The sequence below is a fragment of the Anarhichas minor genome, unplaced genomic scaffold (assembly GCF_050575085.1).
Source record: "Anarhichas minor isolate MPS153535 unplaced genomic scaffold, ASM5057508v1 ptg000027l, whole genome shotgun sequence".
Lineage (NCBI taxonomy): Eukaryota > Metazoa > Chordata > Actinopteri > Perciformes > Anarhichadidae > Anarhichas > Anarhichas minor.
The window spans coordinates 19,856,766-19,880,982 of NW_027466473.1; the positions used below are offsets into that span (position 1 = coordinate 19,856,766).

The following is a 24,217-nucleotide window of genomic DNA, read 5'->3' on the forward strand; positions in this document are numbered from 1 at the left end:
TCTTGTAGCTCCACAGGGAGACAGGTTGGACACTCCAGAAGCTCATATCCATCACAACAGTCAGTCTTGCACTGCGTGTGCTCTGTGGTCATTATTTATAAACTGCTCTGTGAGGCACAAGTGATGACGGGGAAACAGAAAAGTCTTCGACGGGACGCTTGAAACGACGGACTCCTGCCGTGACGCTTACTCCAGTATATGTTCTTGCCACATGTGTTTTCGCTCTGTCTTCAAGCTTAGTATTGTCTGTGTGTTATCTGCCAATGCCTTAGCGTGTTTTTCTTTGGAGCTATTTTTAAGGAATGGTTTTGGCGCCTGTGAGAGCCAAGTGTCCCTACTAATGCCTTTTTACAGTTGCCCAACAAGCAGTGTTTCATTCCAGTGTAATTATGACCCGTTGGATCTCAACTATTGACCTGTTAAAACAACTGCTATATATAAATATATAAGAAAAAGAAGTAATGAAATAAGCTTTTTACTGGCCTCGTTCTTTTTTTTATTTATTGTGTTCAACATGAAGCAGCATAGGAAATATAGATCTTTGACTCTGAGCATCTTCGACATTATTTCTATGACATAAGGCTTTTTGAATCATATGTGGCTTTAAATTCGTTATTAATTAAATTATATCACAATTGTTTCTGTAACGGAGGGAAACAGCAGTCGGAGTGAACAATACCAGATATCTGACAATCAAACAGGAGATGGAGATGCCGAGGTAAACTTTATTTTTCACTTTGCACATTTTGTAGGTGTTGTCTGAGACATATCTTTTGGATTCAGCCAGGAAGGGGAAGCCAGAGAGGTCTAATCAGCTGAAAGAAGAATCTGTGTAGGTGAGCCACAGGTGAGTTAAAAAAAACAAAAGTTATCAAATTACCAGAGATAAAGTGGAAACCGATGAAGAAGCTCTCTGGTGTCGATACATTTGAAGATTTAAATTAAGTTTTACAAAGAAGATGAATCACAGGCCAGGCTGTACAAGAGTGTAAACATGTAGCAATACATTCACAGTAAACACAGCGCTGCAAAAATAATGGCATCTTTAATAAATAATGAATCAGCATTTATTATAACGGCAGGAACGTTGTAAACGAGGTCTCCGGTGTAAATCAGCTTGTGTAGTGATCGGGTTCAAGTCAGGAAGTAAGTCATGTTTTTTCATTTTTCTACTTGATTTAAACTTTAAATACTGTAAATGACTTTTTATTTATTTATTTTTTGCAGCACAATGAAGGTGGAGGGGATGAGAATGACACGGCTGAACATCACACTAACAAAATAAAGAGGTGTTTCACTTCAGTAGTTTCTTTAGATCTCATTTCCCACTTGTTTGTAGGAGCAGACATGTTCCTTGATTAAAAACCCCAAACTCGCCTATTTCATAACATTTTCCAATGCATAGTTTAAGTTTCTAGATTTATTGTTTTATCATTTTTAATACAGGGTTTCTGCATTCACAAAACTAATGTAAGGACCACAATGCAATTTAATCTTTTTCAATGATAATGACCAGTGGAGACAGTAAGGCCTACAATTATTTATAATAAAGTTTTAACATTAATATCATGTTTGTCTGTACCTCTTAGCTGTATATAACCAACATTTATAGTAATACAATTAATCAATTCACTGCAGATAAGCAAAGCAAATTGATGGATGAATTAACCGATTAAAAAAATAATATATCAGACTTTGATACCTTGTAAGGCCTTTTTTTAGGGATCTGAATTTAATGCTTTTCAAGACTTTTCAAGACCTGCAGACTTTGTCTCTTTATTTATTTCCAGTGGTGTAGCTCATCTGTGCTTTTTGGGTCATGATCAATTCTGACATGTCACAAAGTCCCTGAATGCACCACAGAGGACAGTTTATATTTTAAATGACTATAATACAGGTTATGTTTTACAGTACAAAGCACAGGTGATGGGCTCAACGATTTGTCGATTCCAGTGACAGTTTTGCTGATTTCAAGTGATTTTATTTGGCTTATTGTAACGTCCCTTTTTGAGGCACAAGCTTTTATGTAGATGTTTGTTTTCGTTCAGGGTGGAGATGTACGACGTGAGATGATACTACGGAGACGTTTGAAACCAGCAAAATCATCTGTAAGTGGAATAAGCTGCTGGAAACTGAATACAAAAAAATGTTTTCTTTGCGCCACAGATTGAGTTCTGTAGGCCGTGATGCATTCATGATTTGCAACACATTTTTAGATTTTTAAAAACAGTATATTGCCATTATTTTTCACTCAAATGCTTAAAAAGCTCAGATATTACACACAAAGGCAAACAAACGTGTGGCTCGATCCCTTTAAAATCGTTCAGCGCTTTTTAAACATTATTTTAACAAGCTTTTAATCTTACACAACATATTCGTACTTTACACCGGTCTGTCCTAAACAGCCCTCAATATAAAATATTGTGCATCAAAATATTAAAACGTGAAACGTCAACACATCAAAGCAGCAACATGGAGGAAACTCATATTGTGTCAATTTATTTCCCCACGTCTTCCTGGCAGCACAACTTAAAAGGCAATAAATTAGAGTTAAATGCAGCTGTAACTATTGTTCCGAGGACATTGAGATGACAGTTTGAGCCGCGTTACAACATTCACCCACAGAGTGTGTTTTTCCTGTGTTGGTGAAATATGCTGTTTCTCACCACAGAGGAAGGGAACTTTGATCAGTGTTTCTTAAAAACCTTTCGGAGCTTCGAAGGAACATTTCACTGAAAGAAAAAGTTGACAAGTCACATTTCCACATGTGTACTTTGCATTTGAAATGGTAAAATGGATAATTTAGAGCTTCAATGTAGAAAGAGTAACTGTCCTTTTATCATTGTCTTTCAGTGAGCTCAGGCCATGCAATTGAATTAGAGATGTTGTTATAGTCGCTTTTAAATCTCTTAGCTGATGCTGCAAACGTACAGAAAGGTTTGGTGCGTGCGTGCTGTCACTATGGATGTATTAGAACAACTGGATTCATTTGAAGGAAAGTCACTCACCCAGCACAGAAGCCACAAAATGATATTAAAGAATAAAACATATTGCAGTACCACACATGACCAGCGGCAGCGTGGTAGCGCCCTATCCAGCTCTCTTGATACATCTACTGCGGGGTATTAATGCCTTTATAAGGCTCATTGGGATCAATTCATTCATGAGTTGTACCAGATTTGCAAAAAGAAATTCATTTTAAGTACGTTTTTTGTAGCCCATTTGGCTTCACTCCATTTGTGTCGGCTTCATCGACGATGACTGACAGACGGGTTTAAACAGGTAAACAAAAATGAACTGCTGTAAACAAACTCTTCACCCTCCTGACGCGCTGCACTTCTCGCTCAATCAATCAAGTTTTCTCTGCCAGTCCGTGTTCAGTGGGATCCATCTTTTTAACTGCAGATTGATAAACGCCACCGCTTTAGAGACACGTTTACTTCCACGGTCAAGAAGCTGCAGAAGAAAATGGAAATGAGGAATTGTTGTTTGTTTGAATCCCTCTATCCCACCCAGTAACAGCTGCAGTAGATCCTCTTCCATAAAGTCTTAAAGCCGTCAGTTCTTTATGGCACAAAAGAAATGAACATAAGTTTTTAACAGAACTGCTTGATTTTTTTGTTTTTCTTTTCTTCTTTCTTCTGTGACTTCTTCCATCCATCTTAGCCACGTTTTTCCTCCAGCCAAAGGAAGGTCACCGCTTCCGTTTCCCTTCCTGCTGCCCCGGCATCAGTTATTATGGCAACAGGAGTAGAAATACGAGTCTTTCTTCTGGCCCAAGTCCACTCCCGTCTCCTCTGCTGCAAAAACAGGAAGAGACTTTATGTTCAAAAGCTTGTCTTTATAGCAGCTTTGGGATCAGTGAAGGAAAACTTGCCCCTTTTTAGATAAACGTTCTCACACTTTGGATTAAACGACCAAGATAACCGTGAGCCTTAGAGCTGCTTTTCTTTCCTTTGGCTGGAGCCAGGCTACTTGTTTCCAGTCTTCATGCTAAGCTAGGCTAACCACCTTGCTTGATATTTAGTGTGCAGCTTTATGAGAGAGATCGGCAACATCGTGATGAAGTGTATTGTATGTATAGTACTTTTACAACACTGTAGAATTACTCTTAAAAGTAAAAGTCCTGCATTCAAGATGTTACATCAGTAAAAGTACAAAATTATATAGCAGTGCAAAACATGAAAGTACTCGTGAAGAATTATGTGAAGTACACAATTTACATGTGTACCTTTGCCATTGTGACCGCTAACTTCCATATAAACCAAACCGACTTATGGCAAGTCGCCGACTCACCGAGGTTTTGCAGTAACGTTACGAAGCGTAGAGAGCCGGAGTAAATAAGTAACACGTAACAATTGAATGCTTCATCCACACACTCCTCACAGCGTAGGAAAGCACATCGAGTGACCACTCTGTTCGGCTTATTTAGCTGTAATCAATGTAGCATTAACGCACGGTGGAATTAACAAGCTAGCTAGTAAATGGACGGTTCGACAAGCTTGACAGTTCCACCGTGCTTTAATGCTACACTGGTTACAGAAAATGAGCCGAACAAAGGGCTGGTGGTCACGGCCGGGGTCTAATGGTCCAAAAATCCCCCTTTTTAGATTGCATTGAAGGATTCCTGAGTTTTGGTGGATAGAATACTCACGTGTCATATACTGGAAGGCAGTAGTGTTGTAATCCTCAGCAACTTTCTGGAACAACTCGTCTGTCAAAGCAGATGAAAGAATGAAGCTCGTCAGTTTCCATCAAGACCGGATTAAAAAGAGATCCACTCGGGTTCATAACACCTGGTTTATAAAAAGCAATAACTGTGCCACATTTAGTTTCAAACAAGCAGCATGTTTGATAAGAGAGGCTCCAAAAACCCTTCCTCCATTAAGCCTAGCACACTGTCACCATTACATTATCTACGCCAGAAACAAACAAGCCTTTACTGTTGTTCTTAAGTGGAATTTGACTACTTTACACGTGTTAATGTTGTGTTTCAGCTCATGGTCCACGGTATACTGTATTATATCATGTTCACATGCGTGTGCTTGTTTCTCTTTTCTGATCTGTGAAGCTTGAAATGCACTCGTACATGATGTTGGGTGTTGTCGAGCTTGAACAGAAAAGAGGCTCTCAGTGGTGATCTCTGTTCAAAAGCTGATTATCTTTCACAATATCTTTTACTGTGATTACAGGGATTTGGTCCCACTGACGGCTCTCTGTGGTGCATCTGTCATCGAAGTCAGATTCTGACAACGTGAGTGGGATAAGAGTTCCCACTGAGGGTTAGAAAATCACTTTATTCTCACTTTGTGACAACAGTCTCTATGAGAGACCAATGTCTCAATTTGACTTACATATTCATGCACTTTCCTTTTTCACAATCGGACATATTTCCAAATAGCAAACACTTCACTATTACCCTCCTCCATATTATTTAAATGTTTGCAATCGAAGAATTTCTGTTATTTAGTTTTATTTACTTCTCCTTGGGGAAATTTGACTTTAAAGCTCAGTTGAATTAGTTTGATTGACCAACAGCAGCAGCTCCTTCTACAGTTCGTTTTGGACAGTGAATGTGCAACAGTGACGCTATAGCTGTCCATGACATCTTTCTTAATGGTTTTATCAAGACATGAGGGACACTCATCCCTTCTTATCACAATGATACAACTACATTTTCTCATCAGTTTAATCATTTATTAGATAATTCTGTGACGCAGTGCACACGCATAGAATGATGAGATGTTTACTTGAAAATTGAAAGTGTACGGAAGAAGTAGTAATGTTATTATTGAGGTTGTAAGAGGGGTTAAAAACCTGTTTCTCCCTCTCACCGTGAGGTGCTGAAGAATCGTGACAGATTGTGAAACTAGTTTGCTTAATGGAGACTTTCTAGTTGAAATGTTCCAAACAGCAGATAGTCAGGAAAGACACTTTTCCTGTCTATGTGTGGATGGGTGTTGTGTTACGACAATCAAGTGAGTTTATCTGCTTGAAAAGTTGCCAACATTTGTCAGTATTAAGAGTTCTGAGGGAAACTCACTTCCTCAATTGACAGTCCGTGAATAAATACAGCTGTGATCACAGCCAACCGCCCGTGTTAAATACGTTCTGCAGGATGACTGAAGGTGTGACTCACCCACGTTGTTTCCTGTTTTACTGGAGGTCTCAAAGAGCAGCGCACCGATCTCTGTGAAGCAAACCAAAGCAGGGAGGTTAAACGTCAGCCGGGCTGCTGCACAAACGTTTAAAAGAGAGGTTAACCATTTTTTAATATCCTTGAACCACGTTCAGGACGTTTAGAAGCCTTTTGGGGATCTATTCATTCCCCAGTTTGGGCAGTAACATAATCTCAAATGTCCAGGTAAATAGTAAAACCTGTTTTCAGGTTTAAAGATTAACTCTGCTAACACGGCTAGAATGTAAAGCCTTAAACTGGTTCCTGCAGAGTTCACCAAGTTCAATCGAAGATATTTTTGTTTTTACCCATTTTCACAGTTTTACCGGCCGAAGTCTGAAAGCATGATTGAAGAATTAGGCCCCAGAAGTCAGTATTTCTTAGCAGTATATTTAAAAAAAATTCAGAATATTATTAATGGAATCAAAGCAACCTCGACCCAGATGAGTGGCAGAAAATGCATTAATGGATTAACCAAATAAAACTGGTTAATTTAAGATTTTGAATATTATGAGACGATGAGCTTCCTCGCTACTGAAAGCCTGCAATCAGATACAAAAACGTACAGTTGAAGTTATAATGCCCTTTTTTTTTTTTTTGAGGATACAAAATCCAACGCTTGCTAAGACTTTTCCAGCCCTGCAGACCCCGTGAAGGGTGTTTCAAGTGTGGATTTTATACATTAATAAGAGAGGAAACTATCAGTGTGGCATAATATATAAACAACGTGTTAGTGCACACGTACAAATATGAAGCTAAAATAACCACATCGATCTGTTGTGTTCTGCTGGTCAGACATCTAAATGAAGGCTCCATGACAGTACTGTACATTATCAATCACACACAGCTCTGTACAGATTAGAGCACCAGTATAGTGACCAGTTTATAACCGGGAGACGGTATTTACCGTCAGCAAAGTCCTGAGCATCGTGGTAGTCGATTTGCCGCAGGCTTCGATCTCCCTCAATCAGGTCGCTCTTCGTGCCACACAGGTAGATCTTACAGTGCTGGAGGAAACAACACAGTCAAGAGAAACACAACATAATGTTACAGAGTTACAGTTAAGCTCCGTTACATTTAACTTTAGACTAGAAAAGCTCTTACTTCCTCGCAGTTCTGCAGCTCCTTCACCCAGAACCGAGCTCGCTGGAAGCTGCTGGTGTCGGTCATATCTAAAAGTCAGAAATAAGATATGTATGTAAACACAAACGTGCATAAAGCGCACAAGGACAGCAAAGCCAGAACTCAGAGCCAAGACTCATCCACCAGCTATTGATTCCTCTCAATGAAGAGTCACGTAAAAAAGGAATTTAAAGGCTGAAGTAAAGGTTTAACACAAACACAAACAACTGGATGGTAAACGCTGATATATTTACATATAAAAGAACCATGTGCATTCAGTTCTGTATGTTCATTTACAAATGCATTCAGCTGTGGCCCAAATACTAAAAGAGCTCCCAGAGTTCTGACACCCGAGTGCTGTCGTTAAGATGATTAGGATGAGTGCAGGTTTACCGTAGCAGACTATGGCAGCCCGGGCTCCTCTGTAGTAGATTCTGCTCATGGCTTCGTAGCGCTCTGATCCAGCCGTGTCCTGAGTGAGACAGACGGAGAAAGAAAAATATTGAGATCCATCTTCCAGTAATGTCTCGGCCCTCACACCTGAGATCTGATAATAACTGTTAACAGTCTCCTAGAACCCCCATGCAGGCTTTGAATGCCTCGTAATACCCAGTGTGACGAGCTCCAAGCTCATTTCCCCTAAATGCTCTGAAAGTTCTGGAACCACCTAGAAGGAGTCATTTATTTCGGTCATTATTAACAAGTTTCCACAAAATAATGCATTTAGAAATAAAACAATATGTAAATAAATAACAATAAGACAATAAATTAAAGGGAAAACTTAAACCTCAACTGTTTCTTTTGGTTATTATTTAATAAAACTGACAATTGCTTATTAAGTCTAATCAATCTACAGATAAGGTACTGTAATATGCAAGTCATGCATTTATCATTTATCCAACACAGAAGAAGAATTACTCTTCATCATCATGTGTATGATAAAAGGTACCTTCACTAGTTGTTCAAATAGTCTACAAGTTTATCATGTTTCTTTTTACTTTAATAAAGTCTCAAAGCCACATTTCCTCTGAAAATATTAAATAACTTTTAATACTAATGCTGAATTTATACCATTCATCTTATTGGAAAACTTAGATAAACAAATAAAAAGACCATGGATTCAAAATAAATGGTCTGTGGTTGAGTTGCATTGTGGGTAATGTAGGCGCCAGGTTTTGATGGGAAAATTATGTATAAAACAAAGACAATAAATCTGGTTCTGCTGTATTTATTTTGATCCTTTTTTAGTTTTAACCGTCCACCTTGAGTCAGACAACGTTATAGGAGTACAATGCTGAATCTGTTGCCAAATTGTGGGACGGATGCAGAAAACAGACTAACATTCATATCCGGTCGCCTCTAACTCACCCATATTCCCAGAGTGATCACTTTCTCTCCCACCTGGATTGGTTTGGCAACAAAAGCAGCACCGATAGTCTGTCAGGAAGAGAAAATAGGGATCAGACACTCATGGATGGAAATGTTTGGACTCCCTGTAGACTGTGGGAACTCTGTCTGAACGATAACATGGAGCTTCTGCTCATAACCCTGCAATAAAGACATTTACATTTTCTTTGCAGTTGGCTGTGAACTGGTAATCAGCAGATACTGTACGGTGGAAGTGTGGGTTAACCTGGTTACTGAGTGTTTACGTAATTGAGAGATTTTAGTTTTCGTCATTCCAACTTATTGCGTGTAGATTGACAGTCAAAAACAATAACATTCAATCCTTTATAAATTAAATATATAATGCAAAAAGTGAAGAAGTCCGTGTGCTGTTACAGTTTGTGTAATCGTTACGGTTCAGTGCATGCAGAACACACGGGATATAGAATGATGCACATAAAGCGGAACCAAAGTTCATAAGCGCGAGTCTTTAAGCCATATGCAGTTAGCACATCTGCTAAAATTAGCACAACAAGCGGATCAGTATCAATATGACGAACACAAATAAAACAGCGGCGCTGGAATACCAGCTTGTGGGTGCAAGGTCAGCTACAACAGAGTTGTGTGTAAGACGAGGACGGACTGTTAGTTCACAATGTACTGCTGAATACAGTGCAACACATAACTGTAGTAATACAGTGCAATACATAACTGTTTACTTTGAAGGTATGTATATTGCGACGGTGGAACTAACTGAAATGTTTTATTATTCTATTCATTTTTTATTTCAGTTTCACAGCATAAGAGATGCTTTTCGGTTTTATAGCCTATTGTGACCTGTTGCCTTTTGGGAAAGTGTTTGTTTAGTGTTCGTACAGTATAATACAGGAGTGTTAAAATTATCCCTTATTTTAATAATCAAAATAGTTCACCAAAGTTGCCAGTGATCAAAATGCTCCTTCAGTCCTCAGCAAGACGACTGTGTCCGTCTTTGACACTTGCACTACTGTCTGTTCATAATGAAAGAATAGAAACGGATCCTTATGCATTTGTTTGTTTTTTTACAGCTGTTCCGAATTCCCACCAAACCGTGCCTTTGGTGTATCGTTACACTCCTCGTCTAAATACTCCCAAAGCTGCTGTGTTGCTTCAAGCAACTGTGAAGTTATAAAAACAGGACACGAGAGAGGCATGTCTGCATAGCTCCAACATTTAATACGCTTGTCTAATGCAGCATCGGTTAATGTGAGTGCTTCTATGCTTTGAGATGATCACAGACTTGAGCCTGATTACCACAACCTCCCCGGGGCGAAATATATAAAAATAATGTCTTTCATCGTGGGCATGGAAATTGAAGCGGAGCAGCCGACACTCACATTCTGGTACGGGCCGACCAAGAAGCGATGATGAACGTATCTCTCCACCAGGCTGGTCTTCCCCACGCTCTCCTTTCCCAGCATCACCACTTTGGCGTCCACACGCATCGCACTCATGGTAACTGGAGTGTGGAGGAAAAGCCCAGGATGAGACCACAGCAGAGGAAACAGGAAGAAGGGGGAGGGGTTAGTGTACAAGGATGCTCAGTGTGATGACAAGACAGGATAGACAACAAATGAGTGGCAATACTAATGAAATCATAAAAACTATTTGCATGCATTTCAAATTTGTAGGTCCGTGTCACCTGTTGTGTCTGCAGATATCTGATGTATTTCTATGTATTGTTATTAAGATATGGTGCTGAGAACATGAAAGTGAAACCAAACTGTAATTGCCACAACTTTGTCTCGCCCTCCAAATTGTGAAGTGGGACTGCCACTAAAGAATATGTCAAAAACACATGAGCACATGCTTGTAACGAGTTACCAGAGTCCAGTCTTAAACCTCTAGTTTCTTCCAACAGCCCAAAATATTCACTTTATAAAGATACAGTCGGTGGAAAAGGTACTCTTATAGCACTCAGTAAAAACACTCTTGTTACAAATAAGAGTAACAAGAGTACAAAGGTATTACCAGCAAATTGTACTTTCAGTATCAAAGTTAATGTGCTTGTTGGACAGAATGGAGTTATATTATTATAAATCATATTATTGGAACTTTATGACTGATGCTTTAGTACGTAAGCAGCATTTTAATGTTACAGCAACAGCACATTTTACTATGTACGATAATATATCTTATGAACGGATCATGTTTTGTTTATAATCTTTAAACTGTCAAATACATGTAGAAAGTACAATATATGCCTCTTAAATGTAGTGAAGTAGAAGTATAGGGTTTATGTGGTAAACGTATAGAATATAAAGTAGTTTAAACCAGAAAATGAATTCAAATTCAGTAAAAGTACCTCAAGTACAGTACGTTTTCATAACATTCTCTCAGCTTTCTACTTGTCAAATTACTAATAACACTGAATACATTGATAATTACGAGTTAAATATTGTAATCACAATGCAGGACTGTTACTTGTAACAGAGCTTCTACTCTGTGGTATAAGTACTTTTACTTTAGTAAAGGATCAGAGTACTTCTTCCACCACTTGTCCTCATTGGGACAAACAAGACACAGCCAGAACACCAGCCTCAACCTTTAGCTAACCAAGCTAGCCTCACACACAAACACTCACCTCGTAGCTAGCTTGACTCAACAAATCCTCCGTGACATGCCAAGCCGAACCGATCCGATCCGAGCCAGGACTGTCAGACCTGTTTGGAAGTAGAGCCGCCGGTGACCGACAAACCGCTTGTCATCTCTCCAGAGCTGCTGTTTGGAGACTGAAAAGCAGCAGCTATAGCTAGTTACTGACTGTTGCGCAATTTGGTGAAATTACAAAGCAGCCAAGTTAGTTACAGTGACGTCACAGAAAGAGGTAGTAGCCGAGCTAACAGAAGCTCGATTTTTTTTAATAACAATCAAAGCTAACTGACGTTGATTAGCTGGCCGGAGACAGAGCTGTTTCTGAGGGTAGAAATCTCCATCGGAGCTTTTTTGTTTGGGTGGGAACCAAAGAGGCGGTGGTTTCCAGGAACCGGAAGTGCCCGAATTGCGTGAGACAATTACCGGATGTGTTGATGTGTTTTTTAATTTGTATTATAGTAACAGTTGCACTTGCACAATTTCACAAATTGTCAATAAGAAACAGCATAATACATATTCAAACTAACAACTGCAGAAGATAAGAAAGAAATAAAAGCATAAACAATACATAATAATTCTGACTGTAGTTAGCTGACTTGCCAACTTTTGTCACACATTTTTTCAGCATTATCTTTATTGGTTTTCGAAACATAACTAGGGTTGTAACGATAACCATCTCAGAAAGTATCACGGTATATGTTTAGCAACCCTAAACATAACAAACATCCCATGGCAATACAATGATTCAAATAAAAAATACTACTTAGATTCAACACATAGAACAATAATTGGTGCTTTAATAATGTATTTTTTGCACTTTGTCTTTTGACGTTTTATATGAAGCTCTTTCCCTTGTTGCTGTCATTTGCTATATAAATAAACTGGCCTTTTTCAAAGCATCATGCACCAAAATGTGTCCCGCATTAGCTGACAGGACGCTGCAAACATAAACTGGAGCAATAACATGAGTGAAAGAGCAAATATGATACACCTCCATCCATGTCAAATCAAATATGAACACTATCCATCTCCCTAGACATTGCAGCTATAAAACATAACTTTGGCACATCTGGAGCACAGACTGCGCCGTTAACACGTCAAAGATAAAGCGCCCTGGTGCACTGTTGGTGAGCATTTATCAGATGCTGAGCTATGAAACAATGTCTGTAAACAGGTACTGAAGTCTACATTCTTCAGACAGAACAAACAAAACAAACTGCGGACATTTTAAGGAAAAGCCTGTATCCAAGATTATTATATAATGGACAATAGAACAAAAAATACATTTCAGTAGGCCAACTTCTTTTGGGATGTTTTGCGTCCCTGTGTGGTTGTTTTCCATCCCTTTGTTGATGTTTTGCATCCCTTTGTAGTTGTTTTGTGTCTCTTTGTGGTCACCAAATGTATTCTCCATAACATCAAAAGTTCAAAACATAATTCAAACAAATGAACAAATTAAACTTTTTAAATTATGTTTGTTGTTATAGCCTACATATAATATAGATATTAGATAAATATATGGATTAGTTGATTAAAACAACCATTTTGATAATTGATTCATTGTTTAAGCTTTTTCAGTTATTTATTGACTTTTTTCTGGCACTTTATAGATTAAACTAATCAATTAACCATAACAAATAATGAAACAATCGACAATAAAAACTAGCATTAATAATTACAGAAATAGAAGTATATTGTGATAGCCTACAGTTTAGAACAGGGGTGTCCAAACTTTTTTCAAAGAGGGCCAGATTTGATAATGTGAAAATGCCCAAGGGCCAACAGTCCCTGCTGACATTATTTTAAACAATACAAGTAGCCTATACATACATTGTTATTTAATCATTTTATTTTCAATGACAGCAAATAGCAATGTAACCAAATGTAAGCATTCATGTGTGACCGGACTTTGGACATGCCTGGCCTAAACCTTAGTTGTTTCCTGTGAAGATGGAAGTTTATTTTGAAAAGACAGTATGCATGTAACAAGCGAAAACAGACTCATGTTGCTGGACTTTTGCAGGAAAAACGCACGAAAAGTGAGGAGTACTATTTCGTAAGATATCAATAAAACGGGGATGAATTTATATCATTGTATAAAGAGAGTGACATGAGAAGATCAATCTCATGTCTGTAAGTTAAATCAGCTATAATCACTATTTTAAAGTGATTAGTGACTCGTCTAAAACATTTAAAAAAGGAATAACTTCAATAGAATCATTCTATACACTGTAGCTTCTTTACATTCTAATAGAATGTAAAGAAGTTACAGTGTTGCCTTTTATTTTCTTTTCTTCCCACAAGAACGTAATTTTGTCAGGTTGATAAAAAAATGTCACTTTACTTCCTGACATTATTGTTACTTGAGAATATATAATGTAATATCCATTTATCTATCTATATATCGATCGCTTTTTATGGCACACAGTTAGAATAACCCAATTGGTTTAAACCGCTAACCGACGCCTCTCAGGCTGCACTGTGATTGGCTAATCCGTGGGCTCCCACCCAACACACACACGGACAGAGAGAGGACCCAACATGGCCGAAGAAGAAGGAAGCGAGGTAACTTCTGGTGGCATTTTTCAGGAGATCTTCACCTCCCCGCTGAACCTGACCCTGCTCAGCCTCTGTCTGTTCCTCCTGTACAAAATCTTCCGCGGGGACAAACCACCGGAGCTCGGCGAGGTGGAAATACCGCTGCCCAAACTGAAAAAGAGAGACTTCACCTTCGCAGAGTTGAAGCCCTACGATGGACTCCAGGACCCGAGGATCCTCATGGCAGTCAACGGGAAAGTGTTCGACGTGACCAGAGGGAAGAAGTTTTACGGGCCAGGTAACCATTACTCTAACCCCTCTCCATTAAGTTGGTCTAACCTGTTTTCTTTTCCGTCCGTCTCGTGTTTCGAACGTTTAGAACATTACGCCACTCACAGACGCTCGCGTGTGGTAGCCGCTGGCTCTGAGCTACAGTCTATGGCGCTGAGGTGACATTTTATTGATTCACACTTGATAGCAATTCTCTGACATTATTACCAAATACAACAAGTTTCAATTGAGTTTTTTAACTAGCAGCTAACGTCACACCCCCTTTAGCGAGCAGGCAAATAATACGACGATCCTGTTTCACAACAGAGGAGTTGCTATAGCCTTGGAACCACAGATCGTCTATTGGAGACGTTGAGTTACTCCTTGGTATAAAAAGAAAATGCATAAACAAACCGGTCGCCGCCATGTTTCCAAAGTGCAGTGGGCCTTTATTTATATTGTAATGTTTGGTTTAATGCTGAATTATTACATAGTGTGGAGACCTTATGTAATTAGGTTTCCACACGTTTCTCCCAAAACTAAATCGATGGAAAATGGAAGATTTATCAGAAGAAAAAAAACGTATTCAAGACGGACATAAATAAATGTTATGAATTCATCGGTGTAAGAGCAGGCCTCAGATCTGTTGTTCTTTGTAGGAGTGAAGTTAAACCGTTGTTACCAGAGTTAAACCACGTGTTCTCTGAAATTAGAATATGCCCCGTCATGCTTCGTGGTTTTTGTGGCCTGGAAACGGAAGCAGAGTTAGACCTCTTCTTTTTTTTTTTTTTTTTTAAACCTCAGATTGTAACCTCTGTTGCTTGTAACCTCTGACCAACAAGATATCTCACAGTCATGCAAACCTTTTTCAGTCCGCTGCATGCCGCGCCCTGAAGCCTGGAGTCCTGCTGTGGCTTGATATTAAAGGAATTTGGCTGATTTAAAGTGTGTCCGTGGACAGAGAGTGCTTGGTGCTCAAGGACACTTTGATAACGTGCACAGCTGTTGCAGGATGTTAAACACCAAGGGCCTTGTGTTGCTAAATAGTTTTGGACCAAAACCAAAAATCTGCTTCAGCTCTACGCCCACTGTTTCCAACTGAACACACCTCACAAATATATTGTTGTTGGTTATGATCTTTTCATGGGAAACACATAGAATATCACCAGGCATATCTATCAAATGACCATCTCTCCATTTCAAAGATCTTTCTGTCTGAGTATACATGTATATCTAGCTCAACATCCGGCTACTAGAGATAAAATCTCATGTAAAACGAGCTTAAAATGGTCACTTTTCAGCCGTTCTTGGTTGTGTCTCCAGCATTCACCTCACTGTTTGTATCACGTCTCACAGAGGGGCCGTATGGAGTGTTTGCGGGCAGAGATGCGTCCAGAGGTCTGGCTACGTTCTGCCTGGAGAAGGAGGCCCTGAAAGACGAACACGACGACCTGTCCGACCTGAACGCCATGCAGCAGGAGAGCCTCGCCGAGTGGGAGACTCAGTTCACCTGTGAGTACGAGATGTGACTGTTTAAACGCCACAGTTATTGAGGCAGAGATGTATCTCGAGAAACGATACTTTTCACTGCAATGCATCACATTTGACAACAAATGAGATATTTTACTTTATGACTCAGGGGAAAATAAATAGTGTTTAATGAACAAGCTTCAAAACACAATGCAGTGATCTCTTTCCGGTAATTTGTCGGCAGATATTCATTCATTTAATTTTTCCTGTCTTCCAGTTAAGTACGACTACATCGGCAAGCTGCTGAAACCAGGGGACGAGCCCACAGAGTACACCGACGACGAGGAGGAGGGCAAAGACAAAAAGGCGGACTAGAAGCGTAAATAGCGAACTAGACGGGGAGAAAATGGTCGGTGCCTTAATGTTGGTTTGTAATTTTGACGCCTGTTGCCTCCTTATTAGGGGCCAATCTTCTGTATGTATTCTAGTACGTTTGGACTTTCACAACCCTGACTGAATTCCATTCATCTCCGTTAATCTTGTGGCACTAATGGCTAAATATGCATTCTGATGTAGAGCTGTCGTGTTGTTAGAGTTTTATCAGTCAAAACGTAGATTTTTGTGGAGAATCAAGAACTTGGACCAATTCCACAGACGGTTATGTGTCCTGGAGGTTAGGAGTAGTCGGCTGACTGAAGGAGGAGCAGATGAGCTTTGGCTGCGAGATAATCCACAGCTCTGTCGTACACTTTGATAACATCGCCGCTGACGTGTCGCAGGTTGTACACTTTCCTTTCATTCGAGGTTTGGCTCGGCTCACATTGAAATGAATTATCTCAGGAAGTAGTTTCACTCAAAATTAGCTGAAGTATATTGAGGTTCTGGAGCCAGAGGGCAGATTTAATGTGTTTGTTTCCAGAGAACATTTAAAACGCTTATCTTTGAGTCACACCTAAACTTAGTTTCCTCTCAAAGTAGATCTCGACACAGAGGACTCATTCCAGCGTTTACTTTCTGTTTGACTCTCAAGACGAGCGTTTGGAATGATTTTTGTTCATTTGGTAAGCTTTAGTAGGTCTGCATTTCCCACCTTAATGTTTTCTTTAACACAAATATGAGCGTAACACGCAGGCTGAAAATAAAACACGGACTTTTTCTTGATGAACTGTACTAACCACATTGGCTTTATTTACCTTTATATGAGGGGCGAACTGTTTCCTGATGATGATGACGTACAGATGTCTTGTTAACCCATCACATGTTTTGGCTGAACTGAATTCTGCGACGGCGTATTACGGCCATTGTAGGTAAATAAAAAAATAAATAAATAAATAAAAAAGAAGACAAAGTAATATACCTTGAAAAAAGACATGAAAACATTTTGACAATTAAGTTATAAATTAATAAGAAAACAAAGTGATACATTTATGATGGAAAGAAATGTCAACAAATTAAAGAAAATAAAAACTTGAATATTCTCTGAGATTATAAAGTCAGTGATTTGTAATAAAAAGTCTCAAATTTAAAGAAAGAAGAAGAAACCAACAAAGAACTACATTGCTCCACTTTGCAATGTTTTTCTCCTAAATTTATCATTTAAATCTGGGAAATGATTCGTTTTGACCTCCTCCCCCGGCTCTTTAATTATTGTTGTATTACGCCGTCTTGAAACTCTCCTGTTAATACATTTGTCTTATATTCAGTGTTCATTTCTGGTGAAAAGGGGAGATTTTTGGCAGATTATCTGAATGTAGAACTCACAATGACAATCCTGGTTGTTTGCTGCAGAGCCCCAGATCCCCATTATATAATCCCATGAACCATTTTCAGTGATTTATCAAGCAAAACATATAAACCCGTCTCTGGTTTCATGCTCCTCAAATACAAGAATTTGCTGCTTTTCCTTTGCTTTACACAATTCTATAATTTGAATTCCTTTCAGATTTTTGACTTTAGGTCGGATAAAACAAGTAATGTGCAATGATTTCTTACAAAAACAAAATAAATGCAGAAAACGGTGAAATATGAAGCCCTCACTCTTGTGCTCATCTTTGTCGTTCATCACTTGTTGCAGAGGAAAAGTGTACAAAATAAATGGCTTCACCTGTAAACACTAGAAAGAAGCTGCTGCCAGTAATGTTGAATTTAATAAAGTCATAATTTCAATCATTCAGCTGTTTGTTTACATTCTTTTTGACACTAAATCCATGATGGGGAAAGAATCTGACGTTTATTGGGAGGCCTCTGATGCTCTCAAAGTATTGTTATTTAGAAATACAATAGTCTCCACGTGTCTGTGAAGTGTTGCAGAAACTTTGTTGGTGAGGAAATACATTTTGAATCCTGATCTTATATGGAAGAAGTTGGTTTTAAATGTGTTAAATAATCTGAACACAATATTTCTTTCTTTGCCTCCGTCGACGGCCACTTTCCGAAAAATACATTGAAAGAAGGAATATGTTCAGTATGCATGTACATAAACTAAATGTCATAATCCTGAGAAATGATATTTTGATTTAATAAAGAAAACTACAAAATTAAGTCAGTCTGTTTATTTTAATACCTTTTTAAAATATTATTTACCATGTAATGACATAGAATTAATGAAATAACAGGGGCCATCCTGTATAATGAGTACTTTTACTTGGATACTTATGTATATATGTTCTTTGAATGCAGGACTTTCTACGCTGTAGTACTTCTAATATCTGACAGCATTCATCTGATAGGAACAGCTCAGCCTGTCACGGAAACAGTCCTATAATCTGCAATCAGTCAGCAGCTTCTTGTGAAATCAGATAGAATCAGTTTTACACAACCGCAGTTCAGAAGCTGTTGTGAAGAACACAAGTCCTCCTCTTCATCTGAGTAGCAGCCGCTCAGAGTTACACTCACGCTGCCTCAGTAGAGAAATACTACCAAAGTTATCTACCAACACATGTTCCCTGTTCAACCTAAAGTGTGTTATTAGTGACTTTGGTCATGTTATGTAGAGTACAGCTTTGTGTTGTATACAGTAACAACACTAGTAATATCAAATGTCTTAACTGTAACCTTTCTGCTAAAATGGAGCTGCATTTTACAATTATGTTTATCATCAACAACAAGATCTCATCTTATTTGAAGTAGAATTGTTGCTTCCTGGATTCATATTTGTCCTCTGCAGTGATGTTGCCTCCTGACTCATTATTTACTTTATTAACAAACAATATTTCATGTAAATCAGAGTCTTATGTTCCTCATTAGGTTCCAGTTCCTGCTACATGTTCACATCCTCGAGTCCATAAACCCTGCAGAACATCACGACGTGTACACATGTGACTGTGGAACAGAAGAAGAGGAAGTTATTACATATAATGAAATCTGTAAACTACATCTGAACACTAATGTTTCTTTAGAACTCAAGAGCATAAGAACTAATGAAGAAACGACAATGATTGATTTTTCCTCCAAATGACTTCCAATAATATCATAAAACATAAACATGAGTAAATGCTGTCATACTGTACATAGAACATATTTTATCTGCGATGGTAATGATGTGTGCTCCTCTCCATACAGGAGATCCTTCGTCAGCTGCTTCTCTTGAGGACATGAGGGTCGTCATCCCGTCCTGTTGTGGCCTTCAGGCTGCTCCTGGACTGAAGCGGGACACGTGGCGGCAACACTTCCTCCTCTGAGGGTCTCTCACTGGCACCACAGGTCCTCGTCTTCAACTCCTCAACAAATGGAGTCGGGTCCTCAAACACCTCCTCAAGTACGAGCCTCATCACTTCATCCACGTACTCTGAATATGAAAACATTATTTAAATGATAGTTTTCTTGTTCTAAATTAAATACGCTTCCTTCCTTATTTATATTGAAACTTTGTCATTTGTCCTTGTTAAAATCCCACCTTCATTGTATTATGTTTGTTGTAAAATAGTTTAACACTTGTATGTAGGCTCTGTTTTAACTGGCTTTATATGCATTTAATCTTCTTTGACTTGGGGAACACGACCATGTAGACAGATGTTCCAGCAGATGTTACTTGTTCACGGTCCTCATTTTCATTACAATGCTCGACTGTAAGGCTCAACCTACATTAATAGAATCATGGTAACACTTCTCTAATTCAGTCACTTTGTTATAAGAGGTTACAGAATCTATTATAAAGTATTTATTACCTGATCAACATTCCATGAAAGTGAAAAACACGTTCCTGTGTTCAGAGCACAGGATGAAGATGTGGAAGTCCTCCAGAGATGATGTCTGGTGGAGGTGACTCAGCTTCTCCACATCTTTCACTCATCTCTTGTTCACCACCATTTTCTCCTCTTTTTGGGGTGAAACTGACCTTTGAGCAACATTACAAAGAACTGTGTAAAGTAGCAGCTGTGACATCATACATCAGCTTCTGTGAAGACAGCAGTGTCCCATCATGCACCAGGGTGAGTAACATCAACAACAAACTGGTTCACAGCTAAACTCAGACAGCTCAGGTTTCTAAAGGAAGAGGCATTGAGGAGTGGAGACAAGGACCGGTTTAAAGAGTCAGAATACAGCCAGGAGGAGAGAGATGCTGAACCATGATATCCTGAGAAACTTCAAAAAGAGCTCTCAGCAAGTGAACATGCTTCAGTGTGGAGAGGTCACATGACCAATCATAAGCACAAAGCCCCCCCCCCCCCCCCCCCCCCCCCCAACTCTATGAATAATTTAGGCCTGAGTTCTACTGTTGCTTTAAGAGACAATGTTGACTATTCTGGAGAGGGTCGTCATCCGGCTGTTTGAGAGACAGAACCTCTGCAAACACTGCTGGTAGTACTCACAGTATTAGTACTTTAACTGTAACAGTATTTCTACACTGTCGTATTAGTACTTTTACTGTAACAGAGTATTTCTACACTGTCGTATTAGTACTTTTACTGTAACAGAGTACCAAGTAACAAGAAGGCTGAATATGATCCCACATTATTATAGCCTGTCTTTCTTACTCTCAACAATGTGTTGGTCTCTCCATACGTTCTGACTTCCTGTCTGTGGCTCTCAGCTCCAAGCCCATTGGTTCCTTCTGAAGACGTGAATCTTTAAAAACACCTCACAGATATAAAGTTTCATTTGAAAACTAGACTTGAGAGCAGGTTTACCAGAGTCCAAGCAGAAACCAAAGACTATGAGGAACAATGTTAATGTGAGTGAGATATTAGAATAAACATGAAACATTGACTTATATCTTCTACATTCTGTAGAACGATACTCAATGTTGACAATCTGTTGCTGTTTGTCCTTTAAAACATATAATGAGCTTCATGACTTCACTTTAGCGCTCCTTGTGGTTCACATGGCTCCTTTATTGTAGTGAGCAACATTTATCTAAAAGATATTCAGAATAATACAAATAGGAACAACATCCCTCTGTGATCAGCCCCTAAAAACTCATTTATTTGTGATTCATAAATGTTTACTATTTTGCTCATTGTTGTTCTTAATCATTGTAGTTCATTCTGTAATTAAAGATTTTGCTTGTTTTTTTTATAATTAGAGGGTTTTACTTAAATCATTTGCATTTTGCTCATTTCATAAGAATTTAAAAACATGTTGTAGGCCTACTTCGTAAATTGACTTAATTTTGTAATAAAAAAAAAATGTAATAAAGTATTTTGCTTAAATCATGAGCCTTTCACTTTATTTTGTAATTAACAAAATTTCCTTTTTCATTAAGATTTTGCAATATTATGTAATTAAGGATTTACAACTAAAAATAACCACTACACTACGGAAACCATATAGATGGTGCATTCAGGGACACGAAAAAAAAAGTGTTTTCGGCATATTGAAGCGCCCTAAATTATCTGTGTCACTGAGATCGGTCGCGTCAGTTATTTATTCCTGTTTGTATTTTTGTACTTTTTTATATGCATCTATTTAAATAAAGCGCATTAAAATACCGATATGTTCAACACGGAAGCTAGTAATGAAAAGCAATAAGTGTTTCCGCCCGGTCTCGAACCGGGGACCTTTCGCGTGTGAGGCGAACGTGATAACCACTACACTACGGAAACTCAGTGCGTTGAGGTACCAGTAGAAAAGTTCCTCCCGTTCCCTATCTTTCCTATCTAGATCCTAAAGGATGAGGTTGTTTCTGAAATCACAACCCGTTGTGATGAACCACCAGAAGACTTATCTGAAGAGGACACATTAAAATAAACTGAATGAATAATTTAGATGACGTATAAAATAAAAGCAGAAATATTTAGAACAAGGTGAGCAGATATCTGATATTTCTTTAAACTAGAAAAGTCACAAGACAAACACATTTATACTGCAGCTGAACATTGAAGGGACTGTTACTGATAATAAAAACAAAACTAAGTTCATTAGGGAAGCCTTGTCAGCTTTTTCTAAATAATTAAATAAATCAATTAGTTATGAAGGAAGAGATAATGTGTGATTCATCAATCACTTCAGAAGAAGTTAAAGTTGGTCATTTAAAAATGAATAAGTCACCAGTAACAATGAAATTACACAGTTATAATCTGTGTTCAAGGTTTCAAAGATGATCCTGAAGTGGAAATATAAGTCTTAACTCTCTTAACTTTCTCCATTCTTTCTCTATGGTACTCCTCATCACTACGGCTGTCAGATATCTTTGGCCACAAGCGCGATGTTGGGGGCGCTGTTTCTCCCCTTTGAGTGACAGACGTCCCAGCATCATATAAATATAAGTTATTGCATGAAAAATAAATACAGTTATTGCACTAGAATGTATATATTTATTGCACTAGAATAAATACAATATGTTCAGGATATGATTGTCTGTATTGTGGCTCAATGTTTTCCTAACATCTGTGTTTATAGTTAATATCTAGATTGTATTAATAAAAATCACCTGGACTGACTTACTTACTTATACTTTTAATTCAGCGTATCAAATAACAATCATTTTCATTCATTGATTTAATCGTTTTTTCCAAATCCAACAGATATTCAGAGAAGCAGCAATCCTGACATAATGATGATTACTGTTTCAGCACTTATATTGTAAATATGTTTATGGATACACCATCTACTGTATGTATATATGTATACTGTATATTTAATGTACTGGTCATTTGTTTTATATATGATGTTTTAGGGGCATTATGTTTTTGTACATTCTAGAATCATCTCGATACAGAAACTCTGAGAGTGTTGCGTTCAGGTACCAAACCAAAAGCTCGTCCCGTTTCCTGTCTTTCATCCTAGATCAGGAGGTTGAATGAATAAATCGACAGTAATGATGAAATTACAAAATCAGAATTTGTGCCACAGATACAAAGGGTTCAAAGATGATCCAGAAGTGGAAAAAATACGTGTTTCCGCCCGGTTTCGAACACAGCGAAGAGCTCCAGAAAATCCGGGCTGTCGCTGGAGAAAGTCTTTCACTCGAAAAACGGCACCACAGAGCTGCTGGTGGCCAAATATATATTACATCCGTACTGGTTTAGGAGTACCATTGGAAATGAATGGGAAACGGTTTAGGGCGATTCCCCGACGGGGAGTAACTTTTTGTTGTTTGTCTCTCTACGGTTGTATTTGTCGGTGTTGTTATTTGCACAGTTGATAAAAGGTTCAAGCACAACCCCGAGGACAAAACCAGAAACCGAAATCAGGAAAGGTCTCCCATCTTCTGGACAAACTTTTGGTTTTAAGAGGGTTGTTTCTGAGCTTTATAGCCTTCACTAAATGACTGAAAATTTGAATATGTGTCTCTATTGCTGTATGATTTCCGAATGGAGGCATGTGTCACATGCATATAGGGGATACATTTGGTATATATTGGGTTTGTGTCAATCACCAGCCCACAGTTACATTTGTACATATTTGCATGTTTAAATGAAGTTTAAATGAAGTTTAATTGAAGTCAACAGATTCTAGTACTCTTATCATAACCAAGAACGTTTTTCATGCATCGTGCCTTTAATTCATTGTCCTTTCTGGAACAAAGGCCACCTTTTGTCTACATCTCAGCAATGACTGGTAGTACCGGGGCCTTAAACCTCCTGGACTGTCTGAATGTGGTGCGACAGCCAGACACCACGATACGAAGGCCCGTCTGTCTGTTAGCTGAGAATGAACCTTCAGTCTGTTTTGCTTCATCTGTCGGTTTGTCAGAGCCCGTCCATCTGTCATCGGCCGTCTTCCCGCTGTTCACGACGAGAACCCGCCTGGATTCCCGTCGTTCCCTCAGGAAAATCTCAGCATGTTTTGGACCCTGATTTCCACCTGACCCGGAGACAGAGGGTTGATGTGAGGAGTTGAAATAGGAAACTTGCCACCCTGTCTTCTTCCCCTCCTCCGTCCATCCTCTGCGGACAAGCCGGGCCGCAGTGAGGACGGAGTCTGTCTGGTGGTGCAGCTTCTCCAGGGCGCCTGAGAGTAGAGGCCCAGGCATGGACGACGTCCCACCCGGGCCAGGAGGCACAGGCTCTGGCTTACTGTAGCCCTCCATCCCCCTGATGTCCCGAGTCTCAGGAACGCCTGCAGGTACTAAAGCACCTGCAAGTCACATAAACGCATCAGATTAGATGACATAATGTTAAATGAGATTAAACTATTGGTTCCAAACATGGGGGTCGAAATGCCCGCAAAGGATCA

The 24,217-nt window shown here is 38.9% G+C and overlaps 2 protein-coding genes and 1 non-coding gene across 5 annotated transcripts; 1 reads left to right on the plus strand and 2 right to left on the minus strand.

Annotated features, from left to right (window-relative positions):
- Positions 1-705: 705 nt before the first annotated feature.
- rab24 (RAB24, member RAS oncogene family) lies at positions 706-11,676 on the minus strand. 3 transcript variants are annotated; one of them, XM_076102448.1, is made up of 10 exons: positions 11,611-11,629; positions 11,310-11,457; positions 10,063-10,184; positions 8,669-8,737; positions 7,694-7,772; positions 7,283-7,350; positions 7,086-7,185; positions 6,140-6,190; positions 4,655-4,714; positions 706-3,800 (listed from the first exon to the last, which is right to left on the minus strand). In XM_076102448.1, the coding sequence occupies exons 3-10, from the start codon at positions 10,177-10,179 to the stop codon at positions 3,730-3,732; spliced, it is 615 nt and encodes a 204-aa protein (XP_075958563.1). In that variant the 5' UTR covers positions 10,180-10,184; positions 11,310-11,457; positions 11,611-11,629; the 3' UTR covers positions 706-3,729. The 3 variants fall into 3 exon arrangements, with proteins under 3 accessions (XP_075958563.1, XP_075958564.1, XP_075958562.1); XM_076102449.1 differs by having other exon boundaries at positions 706-3,797; positions 11,310-11,676; XM_076102447.1 differs by having other exon boundaries at positions 11,310-11,672.
- Positions 11,677-13,831: 2,155 nt separating this feature from the next.
- pgrmc1 (progesterone receptor membrane component 1) lies at positions 13,832-17,767 on the plus strand. Its single transcript, XM_076102450.1, has 3 exons — positions 13,832-14,156; positions 15,485-15,640; positions 15,876-17,767. Exons 1-3 carry the CDS (start codon positions 13,862-13,864, stop codon positions 15,971-15,973), a joined length of 549 nt encoding a protein of 182 aa, XP_075958565.1. The 5' UTR covers positions 13,832-13,861; the 3' UTR covers positions 15,974-17,767.
- A 3,802-nt stretch (positions 17,768-21,569) lies between these two features.
- trnav-cac (transfer RNA valine (anticodon CAC)) lies at positions 21,570-21,642 on the minus strand. Its single transcript has one exon. It is a non-coding gene; the product is annotated as a tRNA-Val (tRNA).
- Between the last annotated feature and the right edge of the window lie 2,575 nt (positions 21,643-24,217).